Source organism: Marmota flaviventris, chromosome 1, assembly GCF_047511675.1.
Source record: "Marmota flaviventris isolate mMarFla1 chromosome 1, mMarFla1.hap1, whole genome shotgun sequence".
Lineage (NCBI taxonomy): Eukaryota > Metazoa > Chordata > Mammalia > Rodentia > Sciuridae > Marmota > Marmota flaviventris.
The window spans coordinates 62,972,349-62,988,100 of record NC_092498.1 but is presented as its reverse complement, the minus strand read 5'-3'; the positions used below and the strand labels follow the sequence as shown (position 1 = coordinate 62,988,100).

Genomic DNA, 15,752 nt, shown 5'->3' with positions numbered 1-15,752 from the left:
AAGCCAGTGCTCTGAGTTGGCCAGCATTATGCCCCACAGGCTCACCTCCAGTAAACATTCATGCCTTCAGGCAGCACAGAAGTCCTGAGTTCACAAAGGTCCCTTCTTCTTTTTACCTTGTTCTTGACAGCTTAATGTCTTTTTAACCCCCATCTCCAAACTCCTTAGGCCATTTACCTTTGCCATACCTGGTTAAGGATTTATGCAGATCTGCTTTCTCTTATTCTGATTTCCATCAATTAAAATTTCTGGTAAGTCTGAGGCTACTTGGAATGAATTAGGGTAGCAGATGATATTTGTGCAAATCCTGTTGACCAAATCCCTCTACTTTTAGTTAAAACTACAGTTTGTTGATATATCTGAGATTTTCCTACATATATAACATGTTCCAGAAATGTTTTCCTGAAATACTTTAAGTCAAATATAAACATTTGTAAATAGAAAATACTTGAGATAATCAGTATTATACTTTGAGTCAAATATAAACTTTTGTAAATAGGAAATACTTGAGATAATAATACTACTATAAAAAGCTGTACTTCACCAGTTTACCAAAAAATTTCTTCTTCAATCATAAACATAATGCTTACAAATACAAACACACATATATAATTCACTTTTCTCAGTATTAACCAAAATTCAGTATTAATCTTGATAAATATCCCCCTACAACATTAATTTTTTTTCTCATTCAAAAGCATGTAAACATGACTTTGTACATAATTAAAAACAATTATTTCTACTAACCTACGTACCTACAGTTTTATCAGAAATAATATTTAAATTTAAGATAGAAATGTATTCATGTTGAATAATTGTCACATTTTATTCATGGTCACATTATCATGTAGAGTTGCAGAAATTGTCAATTACTTTCATGTTGAAGGCACAATATTACCAGTTACCATGAAACATAAAACAAGGGCCCAAAGCCAAAAAAAGAGAGAAAGAGACAGAATGAATCGGAATGGCAAAAAAAATAAATTAATAAAATTAGACTACTTGTACCTTTTTAATCGTCTTCTCAATAAGCATATCCCCAACTGGCATTAGAATACCTCCAAACAAAGCCAGGACTGCACCAATGACAGCCCCAGTGATGAGGCCACAGTTCCGGTCACAGCCCATTTTTCTTGTGCAGGAGAAGAATTGAGGTTAAGCACCTGTTTTCTTTTAAACTCTCAGGTATGATTAAGGTGTTTTATACAAGGTGTGGTTCTATCATTAGAAAGAGATCATAAAACAGAAGCTTAAATATCAGCACAAGAAGATCAAAGTACAAAGAAAACACACAATTTAAATGTGACTTTGCTATCTATAAACAAAATAAATTGTTTTCTTTTAGTTTTACCAAACTGAATTTCTAAGTCTTCTCTCTTCTCTGCCTTCTACCTACCTACCAATGATCGTAATAATGTTAGAACATTTCTTCAAAATTCTTTAGTTTTCTTCCTATGGCTGATTACTAAAGTCTAGGAGAACTGTGTTTATGCACTCCTACCCTCACTACTTTCCCTCAGCCTGAGATGCTTACTGATAACCTCACCCTTTATATCTTCTGCACCCAAACACAGCCCTCTCCACCCTACTAGGAATTCTCCTGCACTCAATTTGCTTGAACTGAGGTCTTCTCTATCTGAATGTTAACCCACACATGGTAACAGATGTGAATATACCTTATTCACAAACAGCAAGATATGGGTTTTACAGGAAATCACCTGGTGATTAGCAGAAAGAATCGATACTTCTAATCATTATAAAATACCTGTTAAAACAAGAAAGTATTGGTAAGTATAGGAAAGTATATTATCAAATAATTAATACTAGGAAGCTCTCTAATATCACCATAATTATAACTGTTAAAAGAAAGTCACATTTACATGTACATTGAGTTTATTCTTGAAATTTTTATCTTATAAACAGTGTGGAAAACATTAAATTATTTAAAATGCATTTTGTTTTTAATTTTATTGTTAATGACTTTTGAATAGACCAAAGGAAGGATGAATTTAAAATACACAAAATGTAGACGATGTCTTATTTTAATGACAGGCATTTTACTAATCTGAGATTTTTTAATATATTCAAATACAATGTTGTTTGTCATATGTGGTGTTTCACACAAATTCTATTAATATCAACTATTTTTACTATTTTTATGGATTTCACCTTGTCAGTCTTGTTCATGGTATCATTACACAGTATCTGGTTATTATATAAAAATGAGAAGGAAACAATTTATGGATAAGTGGATTCTGTTGTAAAAAATTAATAAGAATATATCATTTCTGATTAAGAATTTTATTTGAGTTATATTGATTATAATGGCATTTTTTTATGATGTACTTGAACTGTCACGGATGTACAGTCAGAATGTGCCTTGTGGCTTTTAACAAATATACTTCAAATGCAGGTGGCCAAGGCAAGCATAGATGCCAATAGAACAAAGGCTACAGACAAACAGAGAGGCACACAGTACTTTTGCCAGCATCATATTAACAATAACAAGTATGTTTTGTCATGGTCTCAGGTTTTCCCTTCACATATTTGTTGCAACAGAAGAATCACTTATGATTTCATTGGTGTTCATTTAGTTTTAAAAATAATATTCCTTGTGCAGCTAAGAACATAATGGAAAGAGATAAGACATTTCCCCCAAATGGAGAAATAGAAATGGTATTTTTTTTCTTGGCATTTTAATTATTTTTTTACCTCTTGGGAATTCCCTTTACCTACTCCTCATACCTTGGATACTCATGTTGTAAACCATAGGAATCATGCACCTCATTCACCCTTAGACCCTCGTGACTAAGACACTTGAATAATTCGTTAGTGCCACAAGTTTATTCCAAAGCAAATGGGAAACACATTCCTAAACAAGTGATTTGTTTTTATGGTGGCATTTTATGTCTCACTGAACAAGTGAAGCTGGATTTTTAGTAATTGTTTGGGGGAGGGAATGGGAAGAATAGCTTTCCTTATTCTTTCAATTCATACAATAATCTACCTCCTATGGCTTTAATCAAGGTTGTCATAATGCAATGAAATGAGTTACTTAAGGCTCATAAGGACTGAATGTTATCAAAATAGAATATCCTTTGCAAAGTAAAATGGTGAAGCACTTAAAGTTTTCTTGAAACAATATTTTAAGCAACTGATTTTTTTTGCTAAATTGAAAATATCATTCTGGTGTTTTATAAGCTATAAATCAATAATTATATTTGTAAATTATATATAAGCAACAATCAAAATAGAGGAATCCAATCTTGTGCAATTGCATTAGGAGACTGGAGAATCAACCAAAGACTGACTCTCCACTCTTGCTAGGTGACCATGGGCAAGCCACTTAATTTCTTGACACTTCGGTTTCATCATTTGTAGATCTAAGAGATCTAAGGCACCATCAGCAGTCTTCAACCTCAGTAGCTGAAATGGTTCTTCACTCTGTCCTTACAGAAGACCAAAAAGCCTAGTGACTATGTTCACATAGCAGTGGTAATAACCCAGAGGCCCTCATTCCTCACTTGGTCTCCATTCCTGCATCTGTCCTTTCTCACCCTTAAAAAGCTTTAGGAGAAGCTCTGTAAGAACCTGTGAGTTTTTGAGGCCCCAAATATTAAATCCAATTCCAATTTTGTGAACTTATATTGTTTTTACATAAATTCATATTAACTCAAAGATTTAGTAATCTCTTTTGGAAAGTTATGTCTGATACAAAATTCACTAATGTAATTCCTTTAGTAGTAATGTAATTTCCAAATCTGTAGGTGAAATACAGAATGATTTAAAAGTTACAATTCTTTAAAAAAAAATCACATTTTACTTTAATCAGATATGTACATAGATTTACCCATTTTTTTGAGTTCTACACCATGACCTGTGAATATTTTTTCAGAACCATTCTTTATTCACCACACGCTACATGAAAGATTCTGTGCAAGGGGTAGAGAATTCCAAGAGCTGTACCTGGAGGATAATTCTTACGACTGTGTGGACTTCGAGCCAAGATGTGTCAAGCAGTGGGCAGGCCTACTTATTCCCGGGATTCTGTCTGCTTTGAACCTAAAACTGAAGTGAGAGTGTATACCTCCCACTTTGACTGACTAAAGTTCATTAGAAAACAGAAGTATCGAGTAATGTATTCAGTTGAATCACATAGCTGGACAACTTTCAGTTATCTGCACCACACATAAAAGAAAAGTACCAATCTAACATTATTTCAATCACTTACTGATATTTGAGAGACTAGGAGTTAAGTTTTTCTACTTGTTCAAATTCTTGATTGATCGATTAACTTTTACTACCTTGACATAAGGTTGTTTTATTTCCCTCTAAGAATAGGAAACACACATGACATTATTTAGGTCCGTTTATTATCCTTCAGTGCCCTGACACAGTGAGTAATGATGCTTTGCTAGCATAATCAGACTTGTCCTGATGCTGTGGTACTATATAGTTGGTGACTTTTTCCTCCCCCATAACAGATGATTGAATCCAGGTCTTCCACAAGAAGTGGAAGGGCTAGTGTTCTACCACTGAGTTGTATCCCCAGATACCCCATACCCTTTTTAATTTTGAGACATTGTTTAATGAAGTTTCCCAAGGGACTTCAAATTCGTGTTTCTCCTGCCAAAATTCCCCAAGTAGCTGGGATAACAGGTATGCACCATCATGCCCAGCTAAAAATAATTTTATTCACTTAAGGCAGGAGGAGTACTGAACAGCTTATGTGAGACATGTACCAAGTATATGAAAGTTAAGGGCATATTCTAGCCAGGAGCTTTTTTAAAAAATACATAATTAACTTCAAAGAAAAATTCTTTGTTTCTTCCTTTACACCAGAGTTAGCTATTCAAGCACACAAAATTTGGATCTACCACACTAAGTTTTCTTAATAACACAGCTCCTTACATACTAAAATATGTCATTAATTTCATTGGCTAATTTTAAATCATTTTTACTATTTGCCCTTTATAAGAAATGGACACAATATTGATGTCTTATTTCTTGCTTCAGGATACAAATTGAGAAGGCAGAGAATGAGCACAGGCACAGATAACTTCTGCTAAGGAGGAAGAGAGAATGGAAGGGTATCTTTGAAGGTGTCACTAATTACATACCTTTCCTGATTCTATAGGTAGATCAGTTGCCGCCTATTCAGTTTATAGGTTATAAATAGATTCCTTTTGTAGAATTGTGAGTGGATTTTATTCCCTTGGGCTGTATTTGAAAGAAAGAGGAAAAATATTTTTTTTCTGTCAGATTGATAGTGTTGTTATAATGATTTTTTTAAATACTCTTCCTCTATATTGGGAACATGATAGAAATGAAGAGACAGAGATTTCACAAAGCCTGTTATAAGAAGGCTCGCTAGCAAATAGGCCAGAACATTAGATCAAATCCTCAGAGAACCTATAGTCATTCCTATGTGTGGTTAAAACTGTGCTCCCTGGGACACTCCACCCAGAAGCGGTGTGACCCAGAGGTAACATTCACTGGGTCACATTCTGAAAAAGCTTCACATTTCTAGGGCACTTGTACCAGAAATAAGTGGTAAGACCTGAATGTCATTTTTGCTTTAATTGATTGGAGGATATCTAAAATTTCCTATTCTTTCCTTCAAACTTCTTCAATTTTTCTGAAGGTATAAAGCAAGGCCATGTACCTCTACTTTCCCCTATTAATCTTTAGTATAGTCTTCCCAGTTACCAAATAGGGCATTATGTAAAAATGTGGATGTGTAACCGATGTGATTCTGCAATCTGTATTTGGGGTAAAATTGGGAGTTCAAAACCCACTTGAATCAAATGTATGAAATATGATATGTCAAGAGCTTTGTAATGTTTTGAACAACCAATAAAAAAAATAAATAAAAAATAAAAATTTAAAAAAAAAGCCCATATAATCCGATATATGGAGTTACTGGGGATAATCAAATTGGATATAAGTATAGATGTTAGGTTTTAAAATTAAATTCCTTTCCATACTCCTATCCTAGACCATATTTATGTGTGTTTGCAAATCCATGGTTCCTTAGACAATGGGTACTATACACTCAACTCCAATATATTTGAAATGGGTGCAAATCCATCATTTACGTCTGACTATATTTCATCTTGTGGAAATGAGGTGATCAGGTCAGTTTTTACAGACTTCTGTTTAGAGACAGAGCTCTAGTTAAAGGCCATACATAATCTTCAGCTATAAAGACGATTCAAAGAGCTACAACTGTTGTCCCCTCATTTAGTCTCACGTCATCCCCACAAAATTAAAGGACTCTACAGAAAATTTAAATTGGATCAGGAAGCTTCCAACACCTATCCTTTGACATACATGCTCATTTGCATCCCAACAGAATATATTTAAGGTTAAAAACAGCAGGAAAAAAATGTATAGGTATAATTTACAACAGTAATGTATCTAACTAAATTATGCTTATTAAATATCACAATGTGAAACTTGTTTTGATAATAATCTTGAAAAAATACAATACATTCATTAGCCTCACATCTGCTTAGGATCCTTCAAGAACTAAATCTGTCTTATAGTAATTCCTAGTTCATAAGTCTCTTAAGTTTTAAATGACTCTTTTAGTCATGTTGACTTTAAATACAATTATCTATGCCCATTTTTAATGACTGAACCCTAGATACAAATGTGATTTTTTTTTAATGCTATTATTTCTACACCTAAAATTCACTGTAAATGGAAAGAAACTAAAAGATTTATAGTGGTTAAAACTCTATACTTGAAGTTTGGAAATAGAGATTTAATTCTGGGTCTTCATGTGGAAGCTTGTGATTCAATTTCTCTGATAAGTCTATTATATATCAAGTAAGTCTGCAAGTATTAAATGAGAAAATGTTTAAAAATTCTCATAGAAAATAGAATGCATATTTTACGTAAATAGAAATGACTATTGGCAAAACAATAAAATCTGATATATCGATAAAGACATATATGAAATTAAACTATCATACAAATGAAAAAAGAAGCTTCTACCTTAGAACATGCTACTTGAAAGTTTTAGCCATATCTTGGGACAGTGAACTAAAACATCTTGTGATTAAATTAGACAATAGTTACAGAATTAGTTCCTTCTGGAAATAGAAAACAACACACAAATAATTTGGGAGTGAACATTGCTAGTATTTCATAAAAATAAGGAGAGCAAATGTAATCCTCAAGGTTAATTCCTACATATTCTGTACCTCTCCCATTGTAATTTAAGATTTCTTCCAGGTTAACATGTTATCTGATGGTTCTGAATTTAGTTTATTGCTCTGGTTCAATAATGACTTGAGGAGATTACAAGGTTTCTACATTTTTTTTCTTATTATTAACTCCAAGGATCCACTGTAATATCTACATAAAAAAATTTTTAAAGATTTCATTCTGGTTTCCTTGCAAGTCAATATTTAAAGTAATTTTTTCTTTTTTTTTTTTCAAGAGAGAGAGAGAGAATTTTAATATTTATTTTTTAGGTTTTTGGCAGACATAACATCTTTGTTTGTATGTGGTGCTGAGGATCGAACCCGGGCGGCACGCATGCCAGGAGAGCGCGCTACCGCTTGAGCCACATCCCCAGCCCCTAATTTTTTCTTTTAATATAAAAAGATGTTATAGATTAGAACAATATAGAAAAGGATGAAAAAAGTCTGAAAAATCTTTAAAAATCATCTTTCAATGTGTGACTTGATAATTCCAGAACTGAAATTTACTAAAAGGAATTTGTACCATTTATATTTATAAAGTTACTCATTATAATTAATTGAGCCTTTTAATTAATTTATCCAGAATGATTTGTCCTCTATATACAGTATAATTATTTAAGACAATTCATTAATGTTTACAATTATCTTCCTGAATTGTAAAAGTATAAATTTTGGCTTATTTTTGTTACCAAATTATAATATGCACTATTAAATTTCAGATTATTGTCTAAAATGGATATTTTTTACCATTCCTAGCAGCAATTACAGCATCAGGGTTCATTTAAAAAAAAGGCTTAATAAGCACATATCTGATATATACCTTGCATTTAACCATGTACACAAAGTCAGGTTCATCAAAATTTATACAATTCAGATTGAAAATGAGAAAAGCTAATGACTGTAAAGTAATCAACAATTGCACAGTATAAAGGCTGTTGACAGAGTTGAAAGTCATTTATAAAAACTAACGTCATTTTAATGTTCATCCTAATCGAATATTATGTATAAATAGCCTAACTATAAAATGAAAATTCTGCTTTCATTTGAATTATAAATCATTTTAAATACTAACAAATGTTTAAGGATAGACATGATATTAAATATTCAGAAATGAAAATGTCATTGATCACTGTTAATATTTAAGCATAAAATGGAACAAGATTCACAATTGAGAAAAACAACATAAACCTGATTTTAAAATAAAACCTAGATACATTAAGAAAACAGTAACTACTTTTTGTTGTTCCTGCTCTGTGACTTGTCTGGAGTATTTATATAATATCATCTTCTCCCATCATTTAGAAAATGGAAAATTTCTTGATCTTTTCTATTTAAAGAAAAATCATGACTTACCTTTAAAAGAGTTATTAAGGAATTTTCAGTCAAATACTCCAACATTTGAACAGACAATTCTTCATAGGACCAAATGACATACTGCAGAAAAATCCTATCCTGAAACCCTTACCAGCATATGTGTGTTAGAGTTTAAATATGCTTAAAAAAAAAAAAAAAAAAAAAAAAAAAAAAAAAAAAAAAAACTACAACGTCAGATTCCAGTGTGTGGGTTTGCTGCCAGAGGAACTGAAAAAAAGAAAAAAAAGAAAGAAACCCCACAGATATCATGCTACTGGGATTGGTCTATTTTTATGGTCTGCTAAAGACCCATTACCTATATCTGAGATATTCAGTATTTCCCCCCCCACCCCCAATTTGGCCGTCTTCCCATCCAAGTAAGTCAGAGGCCAGAGAAACAAAAGGAACCGATTTGTTGAGCCAACCCTAATGTGTTCTACTACACAATCATTTTTCCAGATGCTAAACTGGGGGTAGAAAAGGGAAAGTGGGGAACATGATCACATTCTCACTTGCCGGACAAGATTGAACTTGCAAGCTCATCTGATGAAGCTGAAAGAAAATGTACTTTTCCATAGAACACACCATAAATCTGAAGAACTTTGAGACTAATAATTTTGAAAACAGTTGGAAACTGTCAATTAACAGGGATGACAAACAGACTTTAAAAAGGGAAATAGCCTATTGTTCTAGCTTGACCTTCTTAACTGTTTATCACTCTGTTAGTTTTAGAGAAGTTTCAGGAGCACAGCAAGATCCTTCTGCAAGGAAAAAAAAAATCCCTTAATAGTCTGAAGCCAGACTATAAAATGACATTTAAATTAAGATACTATTGAAGATGGTCTTTTACTGTAAAAAAAAAAAAAATAGACACTTTACTTTCAAAGAAAGGAATTATGTTCATATCTAATCTAAATAGTTATTACATTTGGGGGTAAGCGGACCCTCAAAGTGAGGACCCTTAATCTTACAAAGTAATTTTTAGTATCAAGTTGGTAAAATCTTCAGAAAGTTAAACTGGCAAATATTGGAGAGGTCAACTGGATAAATGCCTACAAGTCACTCTTGAAATAAAGTAACCTAAGAATAATGAGCAGAAATATATTTAGTTCATTAGATTATATTTAAACCAGCTCTTATCCTTATGTCACTCTTGCTGTCTCTGTTGTTCATATTAGATATGTTTCTTTTCATTTGCAATACAGCACAATACAACTGGAAAGGAACCCCAAACTCCTCTGCCTAGCATCGCTTTTGTTTTTCCAGTGTTTTTACTGAATATTTATTTTAAAATAACTATGAAACCCTAAAAATAGATAAGTGATATGATATTTGAAAAATGAAATCCTTATCTAGAGAAAATAGAAATAGCCTAGTGCATTCTCATTACGATTTATACTTTTCATTAAAAAAAAAAAAAGTGTACAGAGATTCTAGAAACTTAAGGCAATTCCCTTGTGACTACCACCATTTTATCTTGGTTGTATGATGTTAAAAATGTAGTATAAAAGGCAATCTTAACTATTTTGACTATTTTGCAGGTATATTTAAGTTCTTTGCTATAAGTATTTTCTTCTCAAACATAAATCATATGTTTTATATATACATGCCAGTATGAAAATTTTAAAACAGCTTGCAAACACAAGAGTTAAGATCTATTTTAAAGAGTATATTTAAAATGCTTGACGGGATAGTTAAATTATAATAAATGTGAACACAGAAAGATATTTCAGAAAAAAAATGCATGCAAAATGGATGTAAAAGGATACTGACCTTACTTGAATCATTATTTAGTCAGTAGCCTAATGCCATCCAAATCTGACTATGCTTGGAGAGGAACATGTCACACGTTCCCATGAGCAGTCCAAGGAATCAAATTTACATCCCCAGAGACAACTGTGAAGTGTCCAGTCCCATACACAACATCCCCAGAGTAGCTTGGCATTCCAGAATGGAAAAGCACATAGCTGAACCAAACCTACAACCATGGATTTTGAGGAAAATATAGACCTTGAACAATAAAATAGGCATAGCCTTTTGCTGCCTTAAAAATGAAAACGCAGCATTTTTTAAAGAGTGCACACCCACCATATTTTATGTGAGGGTACACTTATACTTATGTACATCCACACAACCATAGACAAACTTATTAGAATGAAAAATTTTAAACTTCAATACTATTGTTCACTTAGCCACAATAGTTTGGAAAATCAACTTTAAAACATGATTTCTTTTTTTTTTTTAACAGACCACATAGGGTTAAAAGACAGACATAATTAATTTTTTTTTTTTTTTTTGGTGGTGCTGGGTTTGAACACAGGGCCTTGTGCATGCAAGGCAAGCACTTTACCAACTGAGCTATATCCCCAGCCCTATAGAAGAAAAAGTAGGCCCTAATCTTCATCATGTAAGGCTAGGCCCCAACTTCCTTAATAAGACACCTATAGCACAAGAATTAAAACCAAGAATCAACAAATGGGATGGATTCAAACTGAAAAGTTTTTTCTCAGCAAAAGAAATAAACTGTGAGGTGAACAGGGAGCCTACATCCTGGGAGCAAATTTTTACTCCTCACACATCAGATAGAGCACTAATCTCTAGGGTATATAAAAAACTCAATAAGCTAAGCACCAAAAAACACAAATAATCCAATCAATAAATGGGCCAAGGACCTGAACAGACACTTCTCAGAAGAGGATACACAATCAATCATCAAATATATATATTAAAAAAATGCTCATCATCTCTAGCAATCAGAGAAATGCAAATCAAAACTACTCTAAGATACCATCTCCAGTAAGGATGGCAGCTATTAAGAACACAAACAACAATAAGTGTTGGCCAGGATGTGGGGAAAAAGGGACACTCATACACTGCTGGTGGGACTGCAAATTGGTGCAGCCTATTTGGAAAGCAGTATGGAGATTCCTTGGAAAGCTGGGAATGGAACCACCATTTGACCCAGCTATCCCACTCCTGGGACTATACCCAAAGAACCTGAAAACAGCATACTACAGGGACACAGCCACATCAATGTTTATAGCAGCACAATTCACAATAGCTAAACTGTGGAGCCAACCTAGATGTCCTTCAGTCGATGAATGGAGAAAAAAATGTGGCATTTATACACAATGGAATATTACTCGGCACTAAAAAAGAACAAAATCATGGCATTTGCAGGTAAATGGATGGCGTTAGAGAATATTATGCTAAGTGAAGCTAGCCAATCCCCAAAAAACAAATGCAGAATGTTTTCTCTGATATAAGGGGGTTGACTCAAAGTGGGTTAGGGAGGGAGAGCATGGGAGGACAATTATTTCTAGATAGGGAAGAGCAGTGGGAGGGAAAAGGAGGGAGAAGTGAAGTAGCAAGGATGGGGGAATGTGATGGTCATCATTATACAAAATATATGTATGAAGATTTGAATTTTGTATCAACATAACTTATATACAGAGATATGAAACATTGTGGTATATATGTGTATTAAGAATTGTAATGCAAAAAAAAAGAATACATGTATAATGGCATAATTTGGTGTGAACATATTTATATACAGAGTTACAAAAACTTGTGCTGAAAATCAGTAATAATGAGTGTAAAGCATTCCACTATTGTCATGTATGTAAAAAATAAATGTAATGGTTGGAACTGGAAATTAAGAGTATCTGCTATGAAGATGAAAGAATCCATGTTTGAATTCATTACTTCCTAAGTGTATGACTTGTGGCTAACTTCTTTACTTCTGGTAGCCTTCACATAATTGTTGTAAAGATTGAGAGTGATAATATAAAGGATTCACTCAGAGCCTAACATAGTTTTTGCTTAATAAATAATAGCTGGAGTTATCATTGCTAATAAGCAAAATTTCATTTAAAGAAATCTATTAAAGAAGGCAAGTAAGATGGTAAATTATAGAAAGGTATAAAATAAGAAATTTCCAATTTGAGAAGCAATGTTAGCTATATTAACTACTATGGTAGTTTAATAATGTCAAAATTATATACTTATGTGTGTGGCATAAAATATATACCGAATCATATTTTCTGAAACTTTCCTCTTATATTATGTTCCTTGTAGGTATTCCTATATCACGAATAGTCCATTATTGTTCTATTGCAAGATATTTCATAATAAGTGCTGTACTCATTTTAAATAGTAAATGCTGTATGAATGAACATCGTTGTTTCTAGTTTGCTGTTCTTATAAAGGCAAGGCACAAAATTCTCATAGCTTTATGTACATGTACCCTGGACACCAGTGTATGCTGTTTTTCCAAAATTCCAAGGATTTTGTCAAATTTTTATTTGTACACAGCCATGTGTGAGAATGCCTGTCTTTATAAATATTCACACTGGTTTATACTGAAATTTAAGATTTTAACAAGTATGTTGGTGGTTTTTTAAAGAATATTTAATTAAATGAAATATAACATTTTCTAAAATATACTAGCCATTTATTTTAAAACACTTATAATATTCTCATTCATTTTTTTCAGTGTTGATTTGTCTTATCCTCAGATTTTTTCCAATAACCAATGTTATGATATTTGTCATTTTAAAATTTTGTCATGTTTTATGTGTACTGATGAATAAAATTTTTAAATTTCTGTAATTTATACAAGTTTTAGTCATTTCCTTTTAAGACTCATGTCATTCTTTGAACTGCTTTCTTTACTTTGAGAATATGAAAATTAACAGGATTACTTCTAGAGAGTTCATGGTTCATATAAATTCTTTGTAGCAGTATGTTGGACAAGCTGACTCATGGAATTTAACTCTTGAGAAATAAAAGAGGAAGAGGATAAATTGAGTAGCACAAATATTGCAACATATTTAAGAAACAGATGACAGATCCATTTTAAAAAAGTTGAAGAGAGATCACATGGCCCCAATTCTTAGCCCAGCTTTATTCACAATGGGATTGGTGAAGTGGACATGACACAGTCATTATATTCCTGATGTCTCTCTTATCAAAGAGGAAAACCGTAGAGTCTATACCCTCAAGCTGACAATCAAATTAGATGGTAGATTTAAATGTACAGTCATCACAAATATAAACTTGTCATTCACAGTAATAGGTTAGCATATTTTAAATTTAAGTGATATTTTTCTCTTGACAGTAAATGAAATATCTTGACAGCAAATAAAACATTTCATTATTACTTGCATTGTAAAGCTAGATTGTACAGGTAAGCAAAACACTCTTAAGTTATAAAGATGATGATAAAATAACAAAGTTAACTAACAGTGGGAGCATACTAACTGCCAGATGTTGAGCTAAGTGTTTCACATGTTCTACCTATTGACCACTCATACTACTTATTAGGCTCTTTATATAACCAGCTGAGGTACTGAAGCATGTGTCAAAATAAGGGTTAAAATCCAGACAGACTAGCTGAAGAGACTATATTCCTTTGAAAAATAAAATGTCCAGTGTGTTCTTGATCAATACTAATTTTTTACAAATTCTTTAAGATTTTTGTAGAAATTGAATAGTGATTCTAAATAACCTAATATTGCACTGATAGAAAACTGTCTACACATAACAAATGAATGATGAACATATTCTGTAGTTGGCAATTAACAATCATTTTCAAATTTAATAAATAAAATGGATTCTAATGATCTGGAAATTGTCTCAAAACATTATTTAGCAATGTAAAATAGGAAAAAAAGTATCCCATTAATCCTTAGGGAATAACAATGTAGATTTATACATACACACATTTATGCACATATGTAAACACATGCTTATATAGGTATGGTCATACATTTTTCAATTGCTAGCTTGTGTATTTATTAGAAGTATTAAACTAATGGTTTTTCACTTGTTTAAAATGGTAAGGAAGGACATGACATACCCATGACATGTAGGAATAAAAATAATTATGTAGGTATAGATTTTAAGAATTTTAAGTTGCAAAAGTCAACAGTATAATGTAATGTCAGATTTATAGTCCCTCTTTTAAGAGAAAACTTTAAGAACATTCTTAAAGGATAAAATGCAGAATGTCAAGGTAATATCTAGATTTAAACTACATGGCTCAATGAATCAAGACACTATGACAAACATAATCATTAAAAATATAAAGTAATGCCGTTGGGATTTTGATTGGCATTGCATTAAACCTATAGAGAACTTTTGGTAATATCGCCATTTTGATGATGTTAGTTCTGCCTATCCATGAACAGGGTATATTTTTCCATCTTCTAAGATCTTCTTCTATTTCTCTCTTTAGGGTTCTGTAGTTTTCATTGTATAAGTCTTTCACCTCTTTTTTTAGGTTGATTCCCAAGTATTTTATTTTTTTTTGAAGATATTGTGAATGGAGTGGTTGTCCTCATTTCCATTTCAGAGGATTTGTCGCTGATATACAGGAATGCCTTTGATTTATGCATGTTGATTTTATATCCTGCCACTTTGCTGAATTCATTTATTAGCTCTAATAGTTTCTTTGTAGAGCCTTTTGGGTCTGCTAGGTATAGAATCATATCATCTGCAAATAGTGATAATTTAAGTTCTTCTTTTCCTATTTTTATGCCTTTAATTTCTTTCGTCTAATTGCTCTGGCCAGTGTTTCGAGAACTATGTTGAACAGAAGTGGAGAGAGAGGGCATCCCTGTCTTGTTCCAGATTTTAGAGGGAATGCCTTCAGTTTTTCTCCATTCAGAATGATGCTAGCCTGAGGCTTAGCATAGATTGCTTTTACAATATTGAGAAAGCAATCATGAAATTCATATGGAAAAATAAAAGACCCAGAATAGCAAAAACAATGCTAAGCAGGAAGTGTGAATCAGGCGGTATAGCGATACCAGACTTCAAACTATACTACAGAGCAATAGTAACAAAAACAGCATGGTACTGGTACCAAAACAGGCGGGTGGACCAATGGTACAGAATAGAGGACACAGAAACCAATCCACAAAACTACAACTATCTTATATTTGATAAAGGGGCTAAAAGCATGCAATGGAGGAAGGATAGCATCTTCAACAAATGGTGCTGGGAAAACTGGAAATCCATATGCAACAAAATGAAACTGAATCCCTTTCTCTCGCCATGCACAAAAGTGAATTCAAAATGGATCAAGGAGCTTGATATCAAATCAGAGACACGCCGTCTGATAGAAGAAAAAGTTGGCTACGATCTACATTCGGTGGGGTCGGGCTCCAAATTCCTCCATAG

General features: G+C 32.7%; 1 protein-coding gene across 9 annotated transcripts in view; it reads right to left on the bottom strand.

The window, feature by feature from the left end:
* Nucleotides 1-15,752, bottom strand: part of Cd36 (CD36 molecule (CD36 blood group)) — a 91,582-nt gene that overhangs the window by 26,055 nt on the left and 49,775 nt on the right. For 2 of the 9 annotated variants that reach the window (XM_071613482.1, XM_071613479.1), the window contains exons 2-4: nucleotides 5,121-5,220; nucleotides 1,677-1,765; nucleotides 1,009-1,218 (exon numbers count right to left, since the gene is read on the bottom strand). In XM_071613482.1, the coding sequence (XP_071469583.1) occupies nucleotides 1,009-1,128 (120 nt within the window). In that variant the 5' untranslated portion in view covers nucleotides 1,129-1,218; nucleotides 1,677-1,765; nucleotides 5,121-5,220. Of the gene's footprint in view, nucleotides 1-1,008; nucleotides 1,219-1,676; nucleotides 1,766-5,120; nucleotides 5,221-7,002; nucleotides 7,101-8,567; nucleotides 8,703-15,752 lie in introns of those variants that run through there. The other 7 variants (XM_071613472.1, XM_027926510.2, XM_071613483.1 and 4 more) reach the window with 7 other exon arrangements.